This window comes from Spea bombifrons, chromosome 2 (assembly GCF_027358695.1).
Source record: "Spea bombifrons isolate aSpeBom1 chromosome 2, aSpeBom1.2.pri, whole genome shotgun sequence".
NCBI classification, from domain to species: domain Eukaryota; kingdom Metazoa; phylum Chordata; class Amphibia; order Anura; family Pelobatidae; genus Spea; species Spea bombifrons.
This window is the reverse complement of record NC_071088.1, coordinates 118712354-118728912: the sequence shown is the minus strand read 5'-3', so window position 1 is coordinate 118728912 and position 16559 is coordinate 118712354. Positions and strand designations below refer to the sequence as shown.

General features: G+C 40.8%; 1 protein-coding gene across 1 annotated transcript; it reads right to left on the bottom strand.

Annotated features, from left to right (window-relative positions):
* Positions 1-9852: 9852 nt before the first annotated feature.
* Positions 9853-13040, bottom strand: LOC128473819 (cell division cycle-associated protein 7-like). Its single transcript, XM_053456049.1, has 8 exons — positions 13035-13040; positions 12380-12634; positions 12205-12285; positions 11863-12036; positions 11179-11322; positions 10801-10950; positions 10216-10352; positions 9853-9993 (listed from the first exon to the last, which is right to left on the bottom strand). Exons 1-8 carry the CDS (start codon positions 13038-13040, stop codon positions 9951-9953), a joined length of 990 nt encoding a protein of 329 aa, XP_053312024.1. The 3' UTR covers positions 9853-9950.
* Between the last annotated feature and the right edge of the window lie 3519 nt (positions 13041-16559).

The following is a 16559-nucleotide window of genomic DNA, read 5'->3' as shown; positions in this document are numbered from 1 at the left end:
ACCTTTATAGATGCAAGACTGTCTCTTAATGGAGGCATAAAAAAAACGCGTCTTTTTATGATATTCAATGATTGCCTTCCTTCAGAGATCTCATTTCGTGCTATGCAACTGACCTTCCGCGTTAACCCTTTAGACCGGCACGCTTTTTTTTTTTTTGCATTCCCTATAGGGAATGATGCAGCAATAAATACCCCTTATATTCATAAGGCTTAAATTTACTTAATTTACTTAACTTCATATAAAATTCAAACAGATTGCAATGCATTTTTCTGGATGCAAATTGGAGCATATATTCTTGAACACTTGGGGTTTTGACTTGTCTTGTATACCTTTACCAAAACCAGAAAGCATTACTATATAGACTATTGCACTTATATTTAAGTCATTAAAGCAGCAGCCAATCCATAAGTGTTAAGATAACATACACGTGATTTGCGGCTTCGTTGTCTTCCATTGCAGTGATGCTGCGGACGAGTAATGTTTCTGGGTTTCAGTAGAGGTAGGCAGGGAATCAACGACACAATCGCTAATCAATGTCTTTAAAAAAAACAAAAAAAAAATGGACACGACTGTCCCTTCCTAATGTGAAGTTTATACAGTCTCTGCTTTAGTGTCTCTGGCAGCAGGTTATCGTTAAGCGTTAGAAAACCACATTGCGTTGGTAGGAAGTCAGCATTCTGTATATTGGGCGACCACCGTTTTGAAGTTTTCCATGATAATGGTTTTATGTCTTGGCAGGAACATCTGTTATACTTCCGGTATTTCCTAACCAAATGTATAGCATTAAAGCTACAGCTCATAGTTGCCATTTGTTTTAGCAGGTCCCATCTCCTTGATATTGTCGTTGTAAAGGCTGATATCGGCATAACATAACACATAGCAGGGAATAGATACAAGGTTTGGAAGGTGAGACTGTAACCTTGGAGTAATATAGCACCTCTTCGTGCTCCGCTTTTGCCACCTTGGGCCGTTGCCTGGGCTCTGAGTGAAGTGAATGGAGCTTGATGTTTGTCAGCTTGGGGTCTTGAGCTGTAGTTTAACAGCTTTAGAGCGACACATTTGGTCTCAACACATCTAGGAAAATGACTAGTATAGCAGAGTAGTCACGTAGCCCAGCGTGTGAGTTATAACGCGGCTTTAGTAACATGGAAGACAGATGGAGTGCTGACTTGTCCTTAGAATGCAGTAACATTGACCTGTGATGGACACATCCGTTGTGGTGTTACTGAGTGGCCCTTTCAAATCAATTTTTTTTTATTTTGTAAATTTATGGTAATATATGAACTATTTGATAACTTTTTTTCTTTCTATAGCAGCGTAACAGAATCAAGTGGCGCCCCTCGTGGTTTGTCATTTCCATAAACACCCAAACCTACACGGTAGATTTAGTCCATGTTATAGTCAGACATGTCTTATTTATAAACACGATATTATCTGCTGTACCAGTATATAATAGCAGATCTGCTTTAAGCAAAAGCTGGTTATACAAAGATCTAATAGATTCCAATCCAAATCTATGCAGTTGCATTTAGCATTTTTATTTAATTTTATTACATTACACAAATAGTATTAAGTAGCTGCATCACGAATATGACATGCGTAAGGATCGGTGTACACTCTGGTTCTTAAAGGGAATTTCCTAAATTACTTGTCCATCCAGAAGAGAATATTTTAGCACTTTGAGCATATGGAGTAGTCCTGAATGTATTATATTAATTTGGTAAATAGCATCTCACGACTTTGTTAGATTATTCTTTATGATCACGTAGTACCATTGGCTGGTTTGTGATTTGTTCTTCCATGTGACTTCCAAGGATCTCAGGCTGGCTGAGCGTTTGCTTGTATAGTCCAGGTCCGGTTTTCTCCTGACCGGTTGTCTGAGTGTGTCGTTACACAGATGCGATATAAATGGTGGTTAGGAGTCAGCTGTTTAAACATATTGCTCCATCTACAAGTGAGAATACTGCCAGGAAACGAAAGCGACATGAGGATAAATTAGCTGACAGGTCAAACTATGCTAAAATAGATGCAAACATGAGTTGCTTTGTATTTTGTTTACTAAGAATTCCACTTGTCATTGGGATTGCTTGTATGATTCAGTATGGCCGTTCCGGCCGGTTAGTCTTTTGGGTATATAGAACTACGATCTTGGTCAGATGTGCCTGAAGGAATTGGCGTTGGTTATTCTCGCTGTTATCTGTCTCTTCCAGCATTTTATTAGGTGTAAACAGTGCGAGAGCGAATGGGGGGGATGTCTCAAGCCATTTACTCCTTTACAATCTCTGGGAACATTTAATAGTGCCTCATCCTTTTATATAAAACACTGGCAATAACTAAAATCTACACCTTTAAAACCTTTTTATCTTGTGATGTTTTCATTTTGTTTTATTGCTGAATTAATAATGTTGCAAACATTTTAAATAGTTTTTCTCTTTTGTACAAAGATTACAATTACTGTAGTTTATAACTTCATTGTAAACCCAATTATATTTTCATTTTTAATAAATCAGTTTTTTCGGATTCTGGTTTGGCTGCTTTGATTCATTTCTCTTTTTTTCCTGTTTTGGAACAGTTCTCAAAGGCTAATTTTTTATTTTAAGTATCTATGTGTATTAAAGGGACTTGGTCCAGTTTAGAGGGTCTGGTCCTTTGGTGTGGCCAAGACAGACCCAGGGCCGAGGTAGGAGAGCCACCCGTGTATTGGGTCGAAGCTTATGCCAGCTTGTACTGGTCAACTAGACCCGGCAACCTCTGTAGAAGTAATGTCTGTAGCCTCCTGGTATTGGAGGTTTGGCAACAACCTGGTAGATCATTACTGCTTGTGTTATTACCCCCTGATTTCAATGTAGAACCCAACAGCAATCTGTGCCTTTGGACAATAGTTTGTGTAATGCAATTTAAAGGGGATTATTAACCAAAGTGTATTACTAGTATCAGAATAAAAGTATATATACTTTAATATTTAGCTGTTTTCCAAAACAAAAAAAACTTGCGAAAAGGTGCTTATACATGTTGGGGTTTATTCAAATGTAGAGTTGGCAGGAAAGTTGTGGTTTTAGCTCCTTAGCCAATTCTCTCCCCTTAATGAATAGACCCTATAAATAAGGAACTAGCTGGACCTACGCAAGTTTCCGTTACCACTAGAGCGACAAGTCACTACGTGGCTACTTTGCTTAAAATTAATATGCCACAAAACCATTCAACTTTGAAGTTTTCAGTTTAAAAGCTTTAGCAATTTGTACATGTAGTGAAGTGGAATCTACTGCTTATAACATTAAATGTTTTTTTGCGTGAGAGGGAGTGTTTGAGTATGTGTGCCCGAGTATGTCGTAAGGGGCAAGGAAGATACAGGCAAGCTGGCAAGAGGGAAAATATGATACAGGCAGAGTGGGGGTTATGATGGCATTGAGAAGGTGCTTGGGGGCAAATGTGGCACTGTGGTGCATCTAGTTACACAGCCCCCTAGCATGCATATGTGTCCTTAGAGGGAGGCTTTCCTTAATGGCCAAAGATAGCATGTTCCTGTGTCTATTCGATAGCTCATTTGCTGCCACATTAGTCCAGACTTTCTCTAATGGGGCATCAGGGAGTCCGAAAATCTGCTCTATTAAGTCCTCGGTTCTGATGAGCTTATGGATCTCTCAAGTCTGGTTTAGCTCCCTCCCAAACTTGATAACTCCCAGGTAAAACCATGACATGCTTCAAAGACTGAGGCACCTTGATTAATACTTGACGTAACCATGAGGTCAGAATAAGTAATGTCACCCTCAACCTGACAAGCTGTCTTTTTAGCCACTTTTGCTATGGCTAGACCCACCTTAGGGAGATCTTCAGAAGGTGAGTACATCTCCTGCAGGCTGAACATGTTTCCTGCACTGGTTTATCTGAGGGATGTCACAAACCCACTGAACACAATAGCAGGACCCGCTACCTGCTTGCCGGCTCTCACAGGAACGTTAAGGGGGACGTAGGTGTGAAAGGGTTAAGGGTAAATCCAGCATGTTGGGCCCAGAGAAGCTACACCTTAACCCCAAACTTCTTCACACCACAAACCCAACACTTTATTTGCTGCCATCGCTAAGTTCTATTTGAGCTCTGAAAAATACCTAAGGCGACTTAAATTACCCTCTGAGCTACTCAAACGCTATAAAACCCCCAATTTAGTCAAAAAAGGTAAAACTTCCAATTTAGAAAAATGGTAAGGTGATAACTCCAGCTATCCCTGAAAAATATGAATCCAAAATTAGATCATAAGAGCAGTACTGGTTATATTTAACCTAAGCAAAAATGGTCAGTGCTTGATACAAAAATGAAATAAAAAAGAGGATAAGAAAACATAATACAATACAAAATAAACAAGGATAAAAAAAACAGGAAACTTACACTGCTTCAAAAAAAAATAAAAATCTGAGAATCTCCAGATGTTAAGCACCTTTTAAGATTGATGTTCCAGGAAAGTCAACTTATCTCATTGCCAGATTCCCATTCTAAAAGGAACCTTCTGAAAGGTATTTATGTCTTTAAGAGATACCCATTTGGTGTCAGGTGGGGAGGGGAGTGTGGAGCCCGGGCACTTTACAACGGAAATAAAAACTGGCGGCAAATGTCCCCCATTTTATTACAAGCGTACAGGTACCGAACACCCCGAGCTAGGTGACCTATACTTACTTCTCAGGCCCTGTTTAAACCGCTCCTGCCATGTTCTGAAGGTCCCACATAGAGCGTCTTCATGTTATGATTCTACTATGGAAAGATATCCATATTCCTCAAATCATAACTCTGAAGATGCTCTGTGTTGTGTCCCTGTGTGACCCCAGTGCCTGGTCCCCTCTAAGATTTTAGGGCAGCCAGGACAGGGAGGGCATCAGACATCCTTAGAAGATGCCCTGCTTGGATGCTCTTCATGTTCCACTAACTTTATTGTGCCATCTGGCCAGTGTTCCAGATAGCATTTATAGCAGGATATGGCCAAAGGAAAACTACATTTGCTCTTGTTCTTGGCAGATGCCTTGTTAACCCGTAAACACTGGCATTGTACATGATAGATGGTTAAAGGGGCAAAGGTGTATGGATATGCATTAAAGTGCATATGATGGATGGAGTGTCCCTTTAAGCAGACTGAAGTAATTTACTTGGGCAACAGCAGTCTCCAGCAGGAAACGGCACGATGTGTAGAAAGCACCCAAAACTTCCTAAAACAGCAGCACTAGAGAAGCCATTTCTCTGGTTTTAAAAAATCTAGTTCCGAACCACCTACATCGCAACGTGGCGGTGTGACTCTCCATAGAAATGCGGACACGGTAACCAGAGTGCATGTATAAAGTCTCAGAGATGGCTAGTCCTACTGATGACCACATATATGACCATCTCCACCTTCCTTAAGATATAAGACTTCCAGTCTCTCTCGCACATATAGAAAATGTTTTTATTTTCTTTTTCTTCGTGCCAAACTCTCATTTACCTGACTAGTGACGACTTACTGTTCTGCACACAACAGCTGGCTGATTGCAATTGTAATCAGCAGTGCAGAGCTATGGAGCCCTGTTTTGTGATCAGCAGGAGGAAAATAGTTCCCCCCTTCTAAAAATGAGCTATAAATGAAATAACTGAAAGGGAAATCTTAAAGGGAACTTGAGCCATACCGCACTGGTAACGGTGGGAAAAAAAATAAAAACATTTTTCCCCCCAAACAAAAAAGTGCCATCTACCATTTCCACCTTAAAGTTTGGTGCTATTTTAAAGACAAGGTATTTTTAAAATAAAAAAATACACATTAGTGGAATGGTAAAACAGTAGTGTATCTAATAAATAGGAATACATGTATTTTAACATTTTTGGTATCAATTATGCAGTTAGGCAGCATATGTTATATATAAACAGAAATTTGGAAAACCAATAGCCTCTTAATTCATAATGCACCTTACTTATAGATATGCCACTCTGCCCCCCCCCCAAGATATGCTTTATGCCACCTAGAAATGCCACTCTCCATCCCCCCAGCGGAAGTTGTCTACACGCATCGCACAGATGTCCACCGGCTGCCGGAGAGGAGGATCCAGGTCCCCTGCAGCTCTGTGGCCTATATTCGGTCAAATACGGTATATATATATATATATATATATATATATATATATATATATATATATATATATATATATATATATATATATATATATATATATCACTACCCTACCCCTTAAGTCAATAGTATTAAAAATATGTAATATATGATATGTAAAGCATGGATGTGGCCCTCTGGAACATATGTATATGGGGTATGACTGTAATCATGGGTTACTGTTCAGCTGTATAGAAAAAAATTGCAAAAATATGACATACCTGGGAACTTTCTAAATCGCCTGACCCTCAAAGATCAACCCTTTATTATGATTTATTTTTCTATTTTGGTATATATATATTTTTTTATCTACTATCACTAATAATTATTATGTGTTATATATTTCCAATATTTATAAAGAAGGCCCCACTTCTCCTGAACAAAATAACGTATCATTTGTGTGGGTTCATCAAACATAAGAATCATGCTTTAACATAAAAATTACAAAAAATATTTTGGTCCTTTGGTTCTGACAACCCTGAGGACTGAAAGGGTTAATGCATGGTTACAAAAGTGGAATAGAAAGCTTGTCCGCAGTCTCTACAGCAGGGATGGGCTGCTGTACGTTAGTAAGGCCTTCTAAAGATGGTTAGGGCTTTATTTTAAACTAGGATGCGGGGTGAGGAACATAGAAAGGCTCGCCAGTGTAGGGATCAGCTTTGGAAAATTAATGAAATGGTGTGAACAGCTAAACTACAACATGTTAAAAGATTGTTGGTAACCTGACATGTCTGTGGGCAAATGCAAGAAGATTGTGGAAGCGTATATGACATACCTGGGAACTTTCTAAATCGCCTGACCCTCAAAGATCAACCCTTTATTACCCCATCATATACAGTATCTTGCAAAAGTGAGTACACCCCTCACACTTTTGTAAATATTTTATGATATGTTTTCATGTGACAACACATGAAGAAATGACACTGCTACAATGTAAAGTAGTGAGTGTACAGCCTGTATAACAGTGTAAATTTGCTGTCCCCTCAAAATAACTCAACACACAGCCATTAATGCCTAAACCTTGGCAACAAAAGTGAGTACACCCCTAAGTGGAAATGTCCAAGTTGGGCCCAAAGTGTCAATATTTTGCGTGGCCACCATTATTTTCCAGCACTGCCTTAAACCTCTTGGGCATGGAGTTCACCAGAGCTTCACAGGTTGCCATTGGAGTCCTCTTCCACTCCTCCATGATGACATCACGGAGCTGGTGGATGTTAGAGACCTTGCGCTCCCCCAACTTCCATTTGAGGATGCCCTTCAGATGCTCAATAGGGTTTAGGTCTGGAGACATGCTTGCAGTGGTCGTCTTGGAGGTGTTTTTGGGGTCGCTACGTTGGAATATTGCCCTGCGGCCCAGTCTCTGAAGGAAGGGGATAATGCTCTGCTTCAGTATGTCACAGTATATGTTGTAAATTCATGGTTCCCTCAATGAACTGTAGCTCCCCAGTGCCGGCAGACCTTGACACTCCCACCTCCATGCTTGACTGTAAACAGGACACACTTGTCTTTGTACTCCTTACATGATTGCCACCACACACGCTTGACACCATCTGAACCAAATAAGTTTATCTTGGTCCCATCGGACCACAGGACATGGTTCCAGTAACCCATGTAAATGGTGTTAATGGAAAATTGTACTTGTCATTATTAAAAAGGTAGACTTAATTAGTCACCTGTATCCAAGCAGATATCAGCCATAACATACTGGGAACAAAAGCATATGATCTCTACAGGGAACAATAGGTAGGAGTCAGCTCCAGACTGCGTGACCTTGAAAATATGCCCCTTCATCCCAGGATGGGGCGGGAGAAGAACCGAGAGTTTCCAGGTAAGGTTAGGAATACACAAGGAATACAGCAACCACAGAGATACGTTTCAGTCTCTCATAGGCCTCATCAGTGTGGCATGGCTGCTCGGTACAGGAGCCAGGGACCCACATCTGGGTATACCCTAACCTAAGGCGAGAAAAACACCATTGGAACCTCATCTCAGCATGAGGATGGACTGTGCTGAAACAGCCTGCCCTGTAGGAAGGTACCTATGGGTAGAAATGCACACAGGTATGATGAGGTGCAATAAATCAGCTGTACGTATACGATTTGTAGGTAGATTTGAGTGGCTCAGGCTGGAATACCGGAACAAATAGTTTAGCAAAGGGGAGCAAGTCTAAACATGTTTAATATAGCTTCTTCACGACAGAATCAGTGGACCCTTCAACTATAAAGGACAGCGGTCTGGATCTGGTAGTAAGCAATAATGTAAAGCCCAATAAAGGAGCATTTGGGGAAAGTGACGAACATGGCAACACATGAGATTGCGCTTGTGACTCAAGCTAGACTTCATCCAAATGGTGTTATTTTAGGAAGGCATCCATGGGAACTTTCTGGCTCCAGCTACCTGAGCACCCCCTTGTAGAACAGCAGAGGGCAGTCAGGCTGACATTGTGTCCACTGTTGTCATAAGACACACACACACACACTATTGTCGGAGGGTAATTGGGCAGGTAGTGAGGCATGCCGCTCCTGAGTTTCCCCATAGTGATATGGAGTGGTGGCCCTTCTACCAGAGTCTCCAGGCAAAATGCACAGAACTCCCAGGTATGGGTTAAGGACATGCTTGGAGCCAAGTTACTGGGCAAATCCTAGGAATAAGTGCAGAAGATAAGTGGAATATCTTCTAACATTTACCCCTTAATGACTGGGCTGTTTTTATTTTACAGCTTTGGTCACAAAATGTATTAACATTTCCACAGCTTTTAGCTGCAGTTTTCTTCTCAATTCATGTACCCCAACAAATTATATATTTTTACTATAACAAAATAAAAAGTTGGTGTAACATGTTGAGGAAAAAAAAAAAAAAAAAAAAAAAAAAAAAAAATACAAAAATTTGAAAACCCTTTTAGTGATCTGCACAAACTAAAGAAAATAAACCGCTGAATAGATTCTAGCATTTGTCCTGAGTTTAGAAACACAATGTTTTACTGTGTCTTTTTGCAGGTTTTAGGGCAATAAGTACAAGTAGCATATTGCCATTTGAGAACCATTTTTGTTTATCTATACGATCATGTGCCCATGTCAGATTTGGGACATCGAAGCCAACCAAGTATTTTTTTTTTTTTTTTTTTTTTTTTTTGACACCACTCAAGTATTTAACTCTTTCCATTCTAGGATTTTTTGGGAAGATTTAGCACCAATTTTAGGACTTGTTCAAAAAGTTTGGGTTTTTGACAATTGCTTGAGACTGGGGCCATTAATGGGATCACTGGGGGTCTTCATTTTTAACCGTTTATTTTTTATCACAGTAATTAGTAAGCTGGGCTCAATTGACCTGTATGTTTGGCTGCAGTACCTGTAGCCCATCTGTAAGGGGTGTTCAGAGGCTCTGGATAGACCTTTATAAATGGAACTCCTACCTTTTACTGGGCGCTGCCAACTTGAGAGGCTGCATGGCCCCGATTTTTTCGTGTGCGATACTGAATGCCTTGGTATTAAGAAATTTCCACACCAACTGAGTTTAGAAGACAACAGTTCCCAATATGTAAAAATTAAAAAAAAAAAAAAAAAAAAAAAAAAAAAAAAGCCTTTGAGAACATCCATAACGAGCACTGGGATCTTTGCATTTCGGACAATGTAAACGTCCCGATTTATCACAATGAGGGAGGGATTTAGAGAATGTCTGAATCATATCAAGCCCGAGTTATAATTTGCTTGTCTATATCAATTAAGATATTTAACTTTTGCAGGAAATATTTTATTCAACTTTTAAACATCACAAATAAAAACAGTAACAGAAAACCAGCTAGTGCAGGTCATTTATAGAACAAGACAAAGTCTTAAGCATCAATGTCCTCATCTTCCTTTGTAGAGTTTCTCAGGCTGCAAGAAGTGTAGGGGGGGGGGAAGAATTACAGTAAAAGTATTATAAAAGAGGAAGTGAATGTGCAACACTAAAAAAAATACAAGAAAAACACCTAGATTTAGATAAAAATTCTAGCATCAATATAAAATAGCAGTAATCACAGAAAGCATTATGACATTTTGTAAAGATTTGTTATGTTGGAGATCCCAGTCATTTATATTAAGAGGCACACATCTCACCTATTCAGGTAGGAATGAACATCACTGTAACCATGGTAACGTGCCAGAGGGAAGAGAATCCCAGTAGCACTCCTGCCATCCCTCTGTCGACAGAAGCTGCAGTTACATATTCCTCTGCATGGGGGGCAGTGCCAGTCCTAAGCATGGAAGAGGTGTTACTCATACAAGCAAATTACGCCAGAGATGTGCCGACATTAACGTTGCTCAGCATTCCACAGAATACGGAAAGTTCAGATGTTGAAGAGCAGGGATGGGGGGGACATAAGATTCCACAATGTTGAGCTAGTCTTGGAGGAGTCTCCACTTTTCACAGATTAACCAGCATCACATTAAGATGAGCCAGAAATAAGACAGCTGGAAACTAAAATTACTATAGACAATGTCTCCAATATTTCAGCCATGAGATAGCAAGCATAACGTTTACCAATACACAGACACTATTTTCTGGGGCCAAGGGACTGAATATTTGGAAAGATTTCCATTATGTAATGACCCAATGAAGTATCCCAAGCCACCAGAGTACCAGGACATTACCAGAAGGCTTGAAAGTTTCTAAAACTTTCAAGATTCCTTTTTGTTACTCACAGGATCCAGAAGAACTTTTTTGACATCTTCTCCGTATCTGTTCCTCAGACAGGGCCCACAGAACTGTCCTCGTATACCTTGACAGTCCACATTGCGGCAGTTTGATTTTGTGTCTATGGTCTTCTGGCGGCACTGATGGCAAGTGGAACCCTGAAAACATATCACCACCCTTGGGAGTTATACAGTAACACTTACAATGCAAGTAGTGTGTTGCATGAACTAAGAGTTAAAAATTCCTGCCCTGGCATATTTTTCAATCTGGTATATAATATATATTTTAGGGATTTTATTTGTATTCATTTTCTCTTCTAAAAACAGGCTGTTTACAAGTATCTGCATTTCATGACCCGCGTTACAGAGGGAGGACATTTTTCTTACATGTACACTGTTGTATACTTTTTCCTTCACGGTGTCTGCAACACTTTTCAGATCATCCTCAGTTATTTCTTCCACGGGCCGCACTACATGGGGAATGGTCAGAGCACTGGGACGAGGCGGCCGGCGTCTCCTCGGAGCGTCTTCCTAAGCGAATAAAAGCACTAAGGTCATGCCTCGGAGAATGTGTGGTTAAACTTTACACTTACATCACATGCAGAACAAAAAACACCCCTAAAACCCTTTCACCATCAATACCTATGGAAAGCCAGTCTTTATGATCAGGTATTCAGTAAAATATTGAGTATGTTACGCAACTGGAAATCTCAAAGAAGCTTTTATCAGGGCTACATAGAACACAGCAGGGATGTCACCCTCTCCTAGGGCCAAAGTTACCCATGTAGTCCATCCACAAGTTGTAGACAGACACCCACTGGCAGTAGTTAAAGGCAATGCAGTGGCCCTGGACATCTGCATACATGACAGACTAAAGCCATCTTCCTTCACTTTCAGAAGTACGCGACACTTTCCAGCTGAATCCCACATGCACCACCGCATTCCCCTACACACACTTTCCGCATTTATCATGACATAGCACAAGATCTTGAAATAAAAGGGTAGTGCTTAGTTTGATTATTAGAAGATGACTGCTCTCTTTTCTAGAACGGGATTTAGGAAGGAACTCACTTCCTCAGCCAGCAGATCATTGTGTAGTCTGTTCAACAGCTGGTCTCTCCTATCTTTCTCAGGAGATGGAGGCTGCACCCCTCCCATAGAACGAGTCATTCGCCGGGCAGAACGCTCCAGGTTTCTCCTCTGTTGTTGAGGAGCCAGAGAGTTCCGATTGGGCCTCCTGGACTTCTGTAAATAAGGCAGAAAATGGGAGGGGGGGGGGTAGATAAAAAAAATAAAACATGCCAAGTACTTACTTTTTATAATACTCATTAGTAAAGATTCGAATAAAATTAAGAAGTGGCAGAAAAAACTAGGAGATCCATGATATAGCCAGTGAAATAATGCTGTGTTTACCTGCCCACTGCCACTCTGCTCCCCGGAATCAGACAGGAGGTTTCCAGGGAGTTTCTCCAAGTCAGCCATAAGTTTGGCAAGCTGTATAAAGATAACAGAAATAGGGAACGTTATGAAAAATTAGTTCACAAGAGCTATAAAACACATGTACATAAAGAAAAAACAAAAAACAAACCATGGCTTTATTATCACTGATATTTTTGGCCCTCCTCTGTAAGAAGTCATCTGGCTGCTCATTGTCAGAGTCAGAATCACTCTTTTTGGCCGGTGGTTGGACAATAGCTTCTGGAGACGAACCGCGGTCATTCTCTTCTGCCGACTCCTCACTGCTCTCAGACGATAAGGGCATTCGTTTCAGAGCCACTCGGAGGGAGAACCTACTGCCTTTTTGTGACATTGCTGCCTTCTCAGGCTGTTTCTTCGCAGTAGCCTACGGTTACAAAGACAGATAAAGCCACTTGTGGCAAGATGATGAAGCCAGCAGCATATTGACTTTGGATGTTACACTAGACTTGACCCAGCCAACCATGGGAGTCACCGCCATATACTCTCCTGAACAACAGTATACAGAGTCATATCCCGGGGCTCTGCCTCTTAAGGAGGTGCAGTGCCAAGTACAGCAAGATATGGTGGTTGTGCTGGTTAAGCACAGGCCTTCATAATGTAAATCGGCTGGCTGAGGGGGATCAGATCTCTCTCGTAACTGGCCCACCAAGCAGCACACCAGCGAGCTTGATTTAACCTGCTCTAGGTTTTGTGGCATTGGTGCTAATGCCCCTTGGACCAGATATTCTATGCCTCATAAGTCTAGGCCAGAAAATGACACTTACAGGCATGTCAGGCTATGAGTAACTTACACAATGCCTTCTGTATTTATGATAGATCTCTCTCTCTCTCTCTCATATATATCCCCCCCCCCACACACACACACTTATAGAATGTTGCATAAAAGTAAATCCCATAATTATTTTATACAAATATTGCCTCCTGGTAGAAGTTAAGCACGAATATTATACCGCTTATTTTATGGTAGGTCAACCAGTCTAATTAGGGACAATACAGCACAACAGGGTTTTTGTCAAAAACGGGATTACAAGAGAACAAGATAACCTTTTACAGAAGTGTATTTGGTAAATTTGAAGAGATTGTGAGCTCGTTTGAGCAGAGCCCTCCTCACCCATTTCTGTAAGCCCAATTGTTAGGTTATAGACTACTTTTGTCCCGCCACCGATTGTACACCACTATGGAATCTGATGGAGCTATACAGTACAACAATTTCAGTAGCATGTGCCTCACACTCCATAACCCAAAGATACGTCCCCTGGTTTTGCAGACTCTAAGGTCCCAATATTGAAAACTACTATATGGCATCTCCACCAACAAACAATGTATCATGCAAGACAGCAGTAATTTTAATGAGCCTGGCAGAGGTCACGTTCCACCACTGGCCACATTCCAAGGGCATTACTTGTTGTTGTCTACCTCCATTCACCCAATGTGCAGGACTAATTGCCCCAACAGGTGTAAAGCTGATCCAAACGTGCGGAGGTTATGAAAACCAGCGCCGTCAGGTACACCGAAGAAAAGATGCTGAAAGACTACACACATACATATTAAATAAAAAAATACAACCCAATATGCAACAACTTTATGGTAACTTTTGAACAAGCCTGCAGAAACATACAACTCCCAGGAGCCTCAGAGATTACGTGAAATGTGGCTGCAGCATTATTCCGAATGCAATTTAGCACAAAGCCTTTAAAATCAGCGATGTGCTTAATGAACACGCGCAAGATCTCTGGATTAACAGGTTCCGACCGTGGCCGCTGCTGTATTTCCTGGTAGAAAGCAATTGAGTGTAGGGTTTTTAGAAATACATTTTAACTAGGCATCAAAACGCATCTCCAAAGCAAGAATCGCATGAAAAGGGGAGCTAGTTTGAAAGACCGTAATGCCCATCATTCTATATTTGCTTTGTATTGATCACATTTTTCAAAAATCAAGACGAATATTAAAATATTACTGGAAATTATTGGAATAGTTAATGTCTCCTATTTTATACACTTTTCTAAGTTTTATTAAATTGTCCTCATGACCATTTTAGTGCCTGACCTCATCATCACTGTCTTCAAACCCAAAGAATGTTCTGTTATTTTCATCGTCTGAGTCTTCAGAAAACAGCTGTGAGATGATCTGCAAACAAAAATGTCATGAGATGGCGTGACAAAAATGGATGGTCCTGGCCAGACAGTATCCCAACACAGGAGGCTTCCTAGAAATTAATGAATATTTGCAAGTGATTTATTACTTTGTCACACTTGTTTTAGGACCCACTTTCTATGGAGGACCCTAATCAGTTTTTATGGTAGTCACCCATGCGAATGCCACTAAGAGGTCATTAAAAGGGACAGTTTAATGTCACAGGGAATCAGGAACTTCCCAACTACTTTAATATAAATTCTTGAGAAAATAAATAAACCCTTAGCTTTAGTGAAAGCTGGAGCTCCTGCAGAACACCGCCTCTATGGTCGGATTTGGCACCTGACTGGCTGCTTGAGCAGCCAATCAACGGGAAGGGAGCGCTGCCCCTGAAGTCAATAGTCCAGAGCTGACTCGCAGCATGTATATCACATGTCTGAAGGAGGAAAACATGCCCCCCCCATGTCAGATAACTAGAGGTAGGCGAAGGAGCAAATGCATACAGGGCCTTCTGCCGATATATTTTAAAAAAAGACCTCTCTAGCATTAAAAAAATAGCCACAATTGGAGTTCATAAATCCAGCAGCTGTTTGGCAGCAACTCCCACATGCGATAGGAATCTCCTATAAAAGGAAAGTTTGTAACACAGAATATACAGCCAAATACCACATCATACAGAAGTATCTGCTCCGTAAAGTCCAAATACAAACAATACATTTTATTAACAAACAAAAGCATTCATGCTAATACAGCAAGCAAACAGTGGGGCTGCCAACCTCAACCCCCTAATGACACTGCAGGCATCATGTGCACTTTAATGTATATGATAGCTCAGAGGTCCCCTTAAGTTCACAAAATGTGTGCCCCCCCTCCCATCATCATCATCATCGCATACCTGGGAACTATCAGGACTTGACCCTGCGTCTCAGGTGCCCCTGTGATCATGTACAAGAGCCCTAATTGGCGCTTTTGCTACCAGTGTTACATTGATATATCTGCTTTAATGCAGGGGACTCAATTTAGCGTATCTTTAAATCAGAATTCAAGGTTTCCAGGAGGGCCAGTATCAGAGCTATTTGGTTAGCACATTTTTGGTGGCTCGCTACACATAGCCTTTACAATGGGCTACTAAATGGTTAATATAACACAAAGTCTCATGATTAGCCCATTTGTAAAGACCAACAGTGGCGCACGCACGCACGCACGCACGCACGCGCGCACACCAATAAAGTAGCTTAAGGCATCATAACAGCTTCCTTTCTGAAAATAAATAGGAGCCCAAGCAATAAATACAATTATATATATCACACACACTCTCTCTATTGCAACAATCACCATTAACCAAACATGTTAAGCAAATGGAAACAAAACAGATAGACTTGGAATTTTTTTTGATACATTTGGATAATAAAAAATATTACAATTAATAAACGTTCAGCTCCTCTTATAAGTGTCTTGCAAACATAAACAGAGCATGGAGATCACATGCTGAAACCCAATGTAGATTTACAATCATTAAAAACCCAACACATTAATGTTTACCTTTACACCAGGCATCCTGCCCACCACACACCAAACGAGGACACAACAGTCTCTGATCGAGCTGCTATTCACTGTTATATCCACCCGTTAGGAGGAGCTCTCAGCCCTGCACAGGTGGCTCTGCTTCTGACAATCATCCTCCTCCTCTCCAAACTGACTTGCAATTTGCGCAGTGACCACTGTGTGGCAGCACTGTCTTCTTCAAAACGAAACGAAAGGGCATTGATGGGATTGTTTGAAGCTTGCATAGTAGAATACCTGACAATACCTTCAGGGGGAGGCAATAATTGGATATTTGGTGATAATTACACTAAATGCCCGCAGGGCCAGGCCTACTGTATAAGTGAGTTAGGCAGCTGGATAGGCACCAAATAGGATCTGGTGAAAGCAACACCAGATCTACTATACCATATCGAATAGCAAGTTCATCTAGAGTCATGGAAACCCTAGGGCTGGCTTTGATGCTCCATATATACAGAATAGGCACAATCCTCCATGTATTTGTAAGACGGAACATCAAGAAAATATAAAGGGACTTCTCAGGTTCCTTTAAATGATATACATTAAAGTATCCCTTTAAAAGGGGCTGCTTCATAGAAGGAGCACAGAAAGTT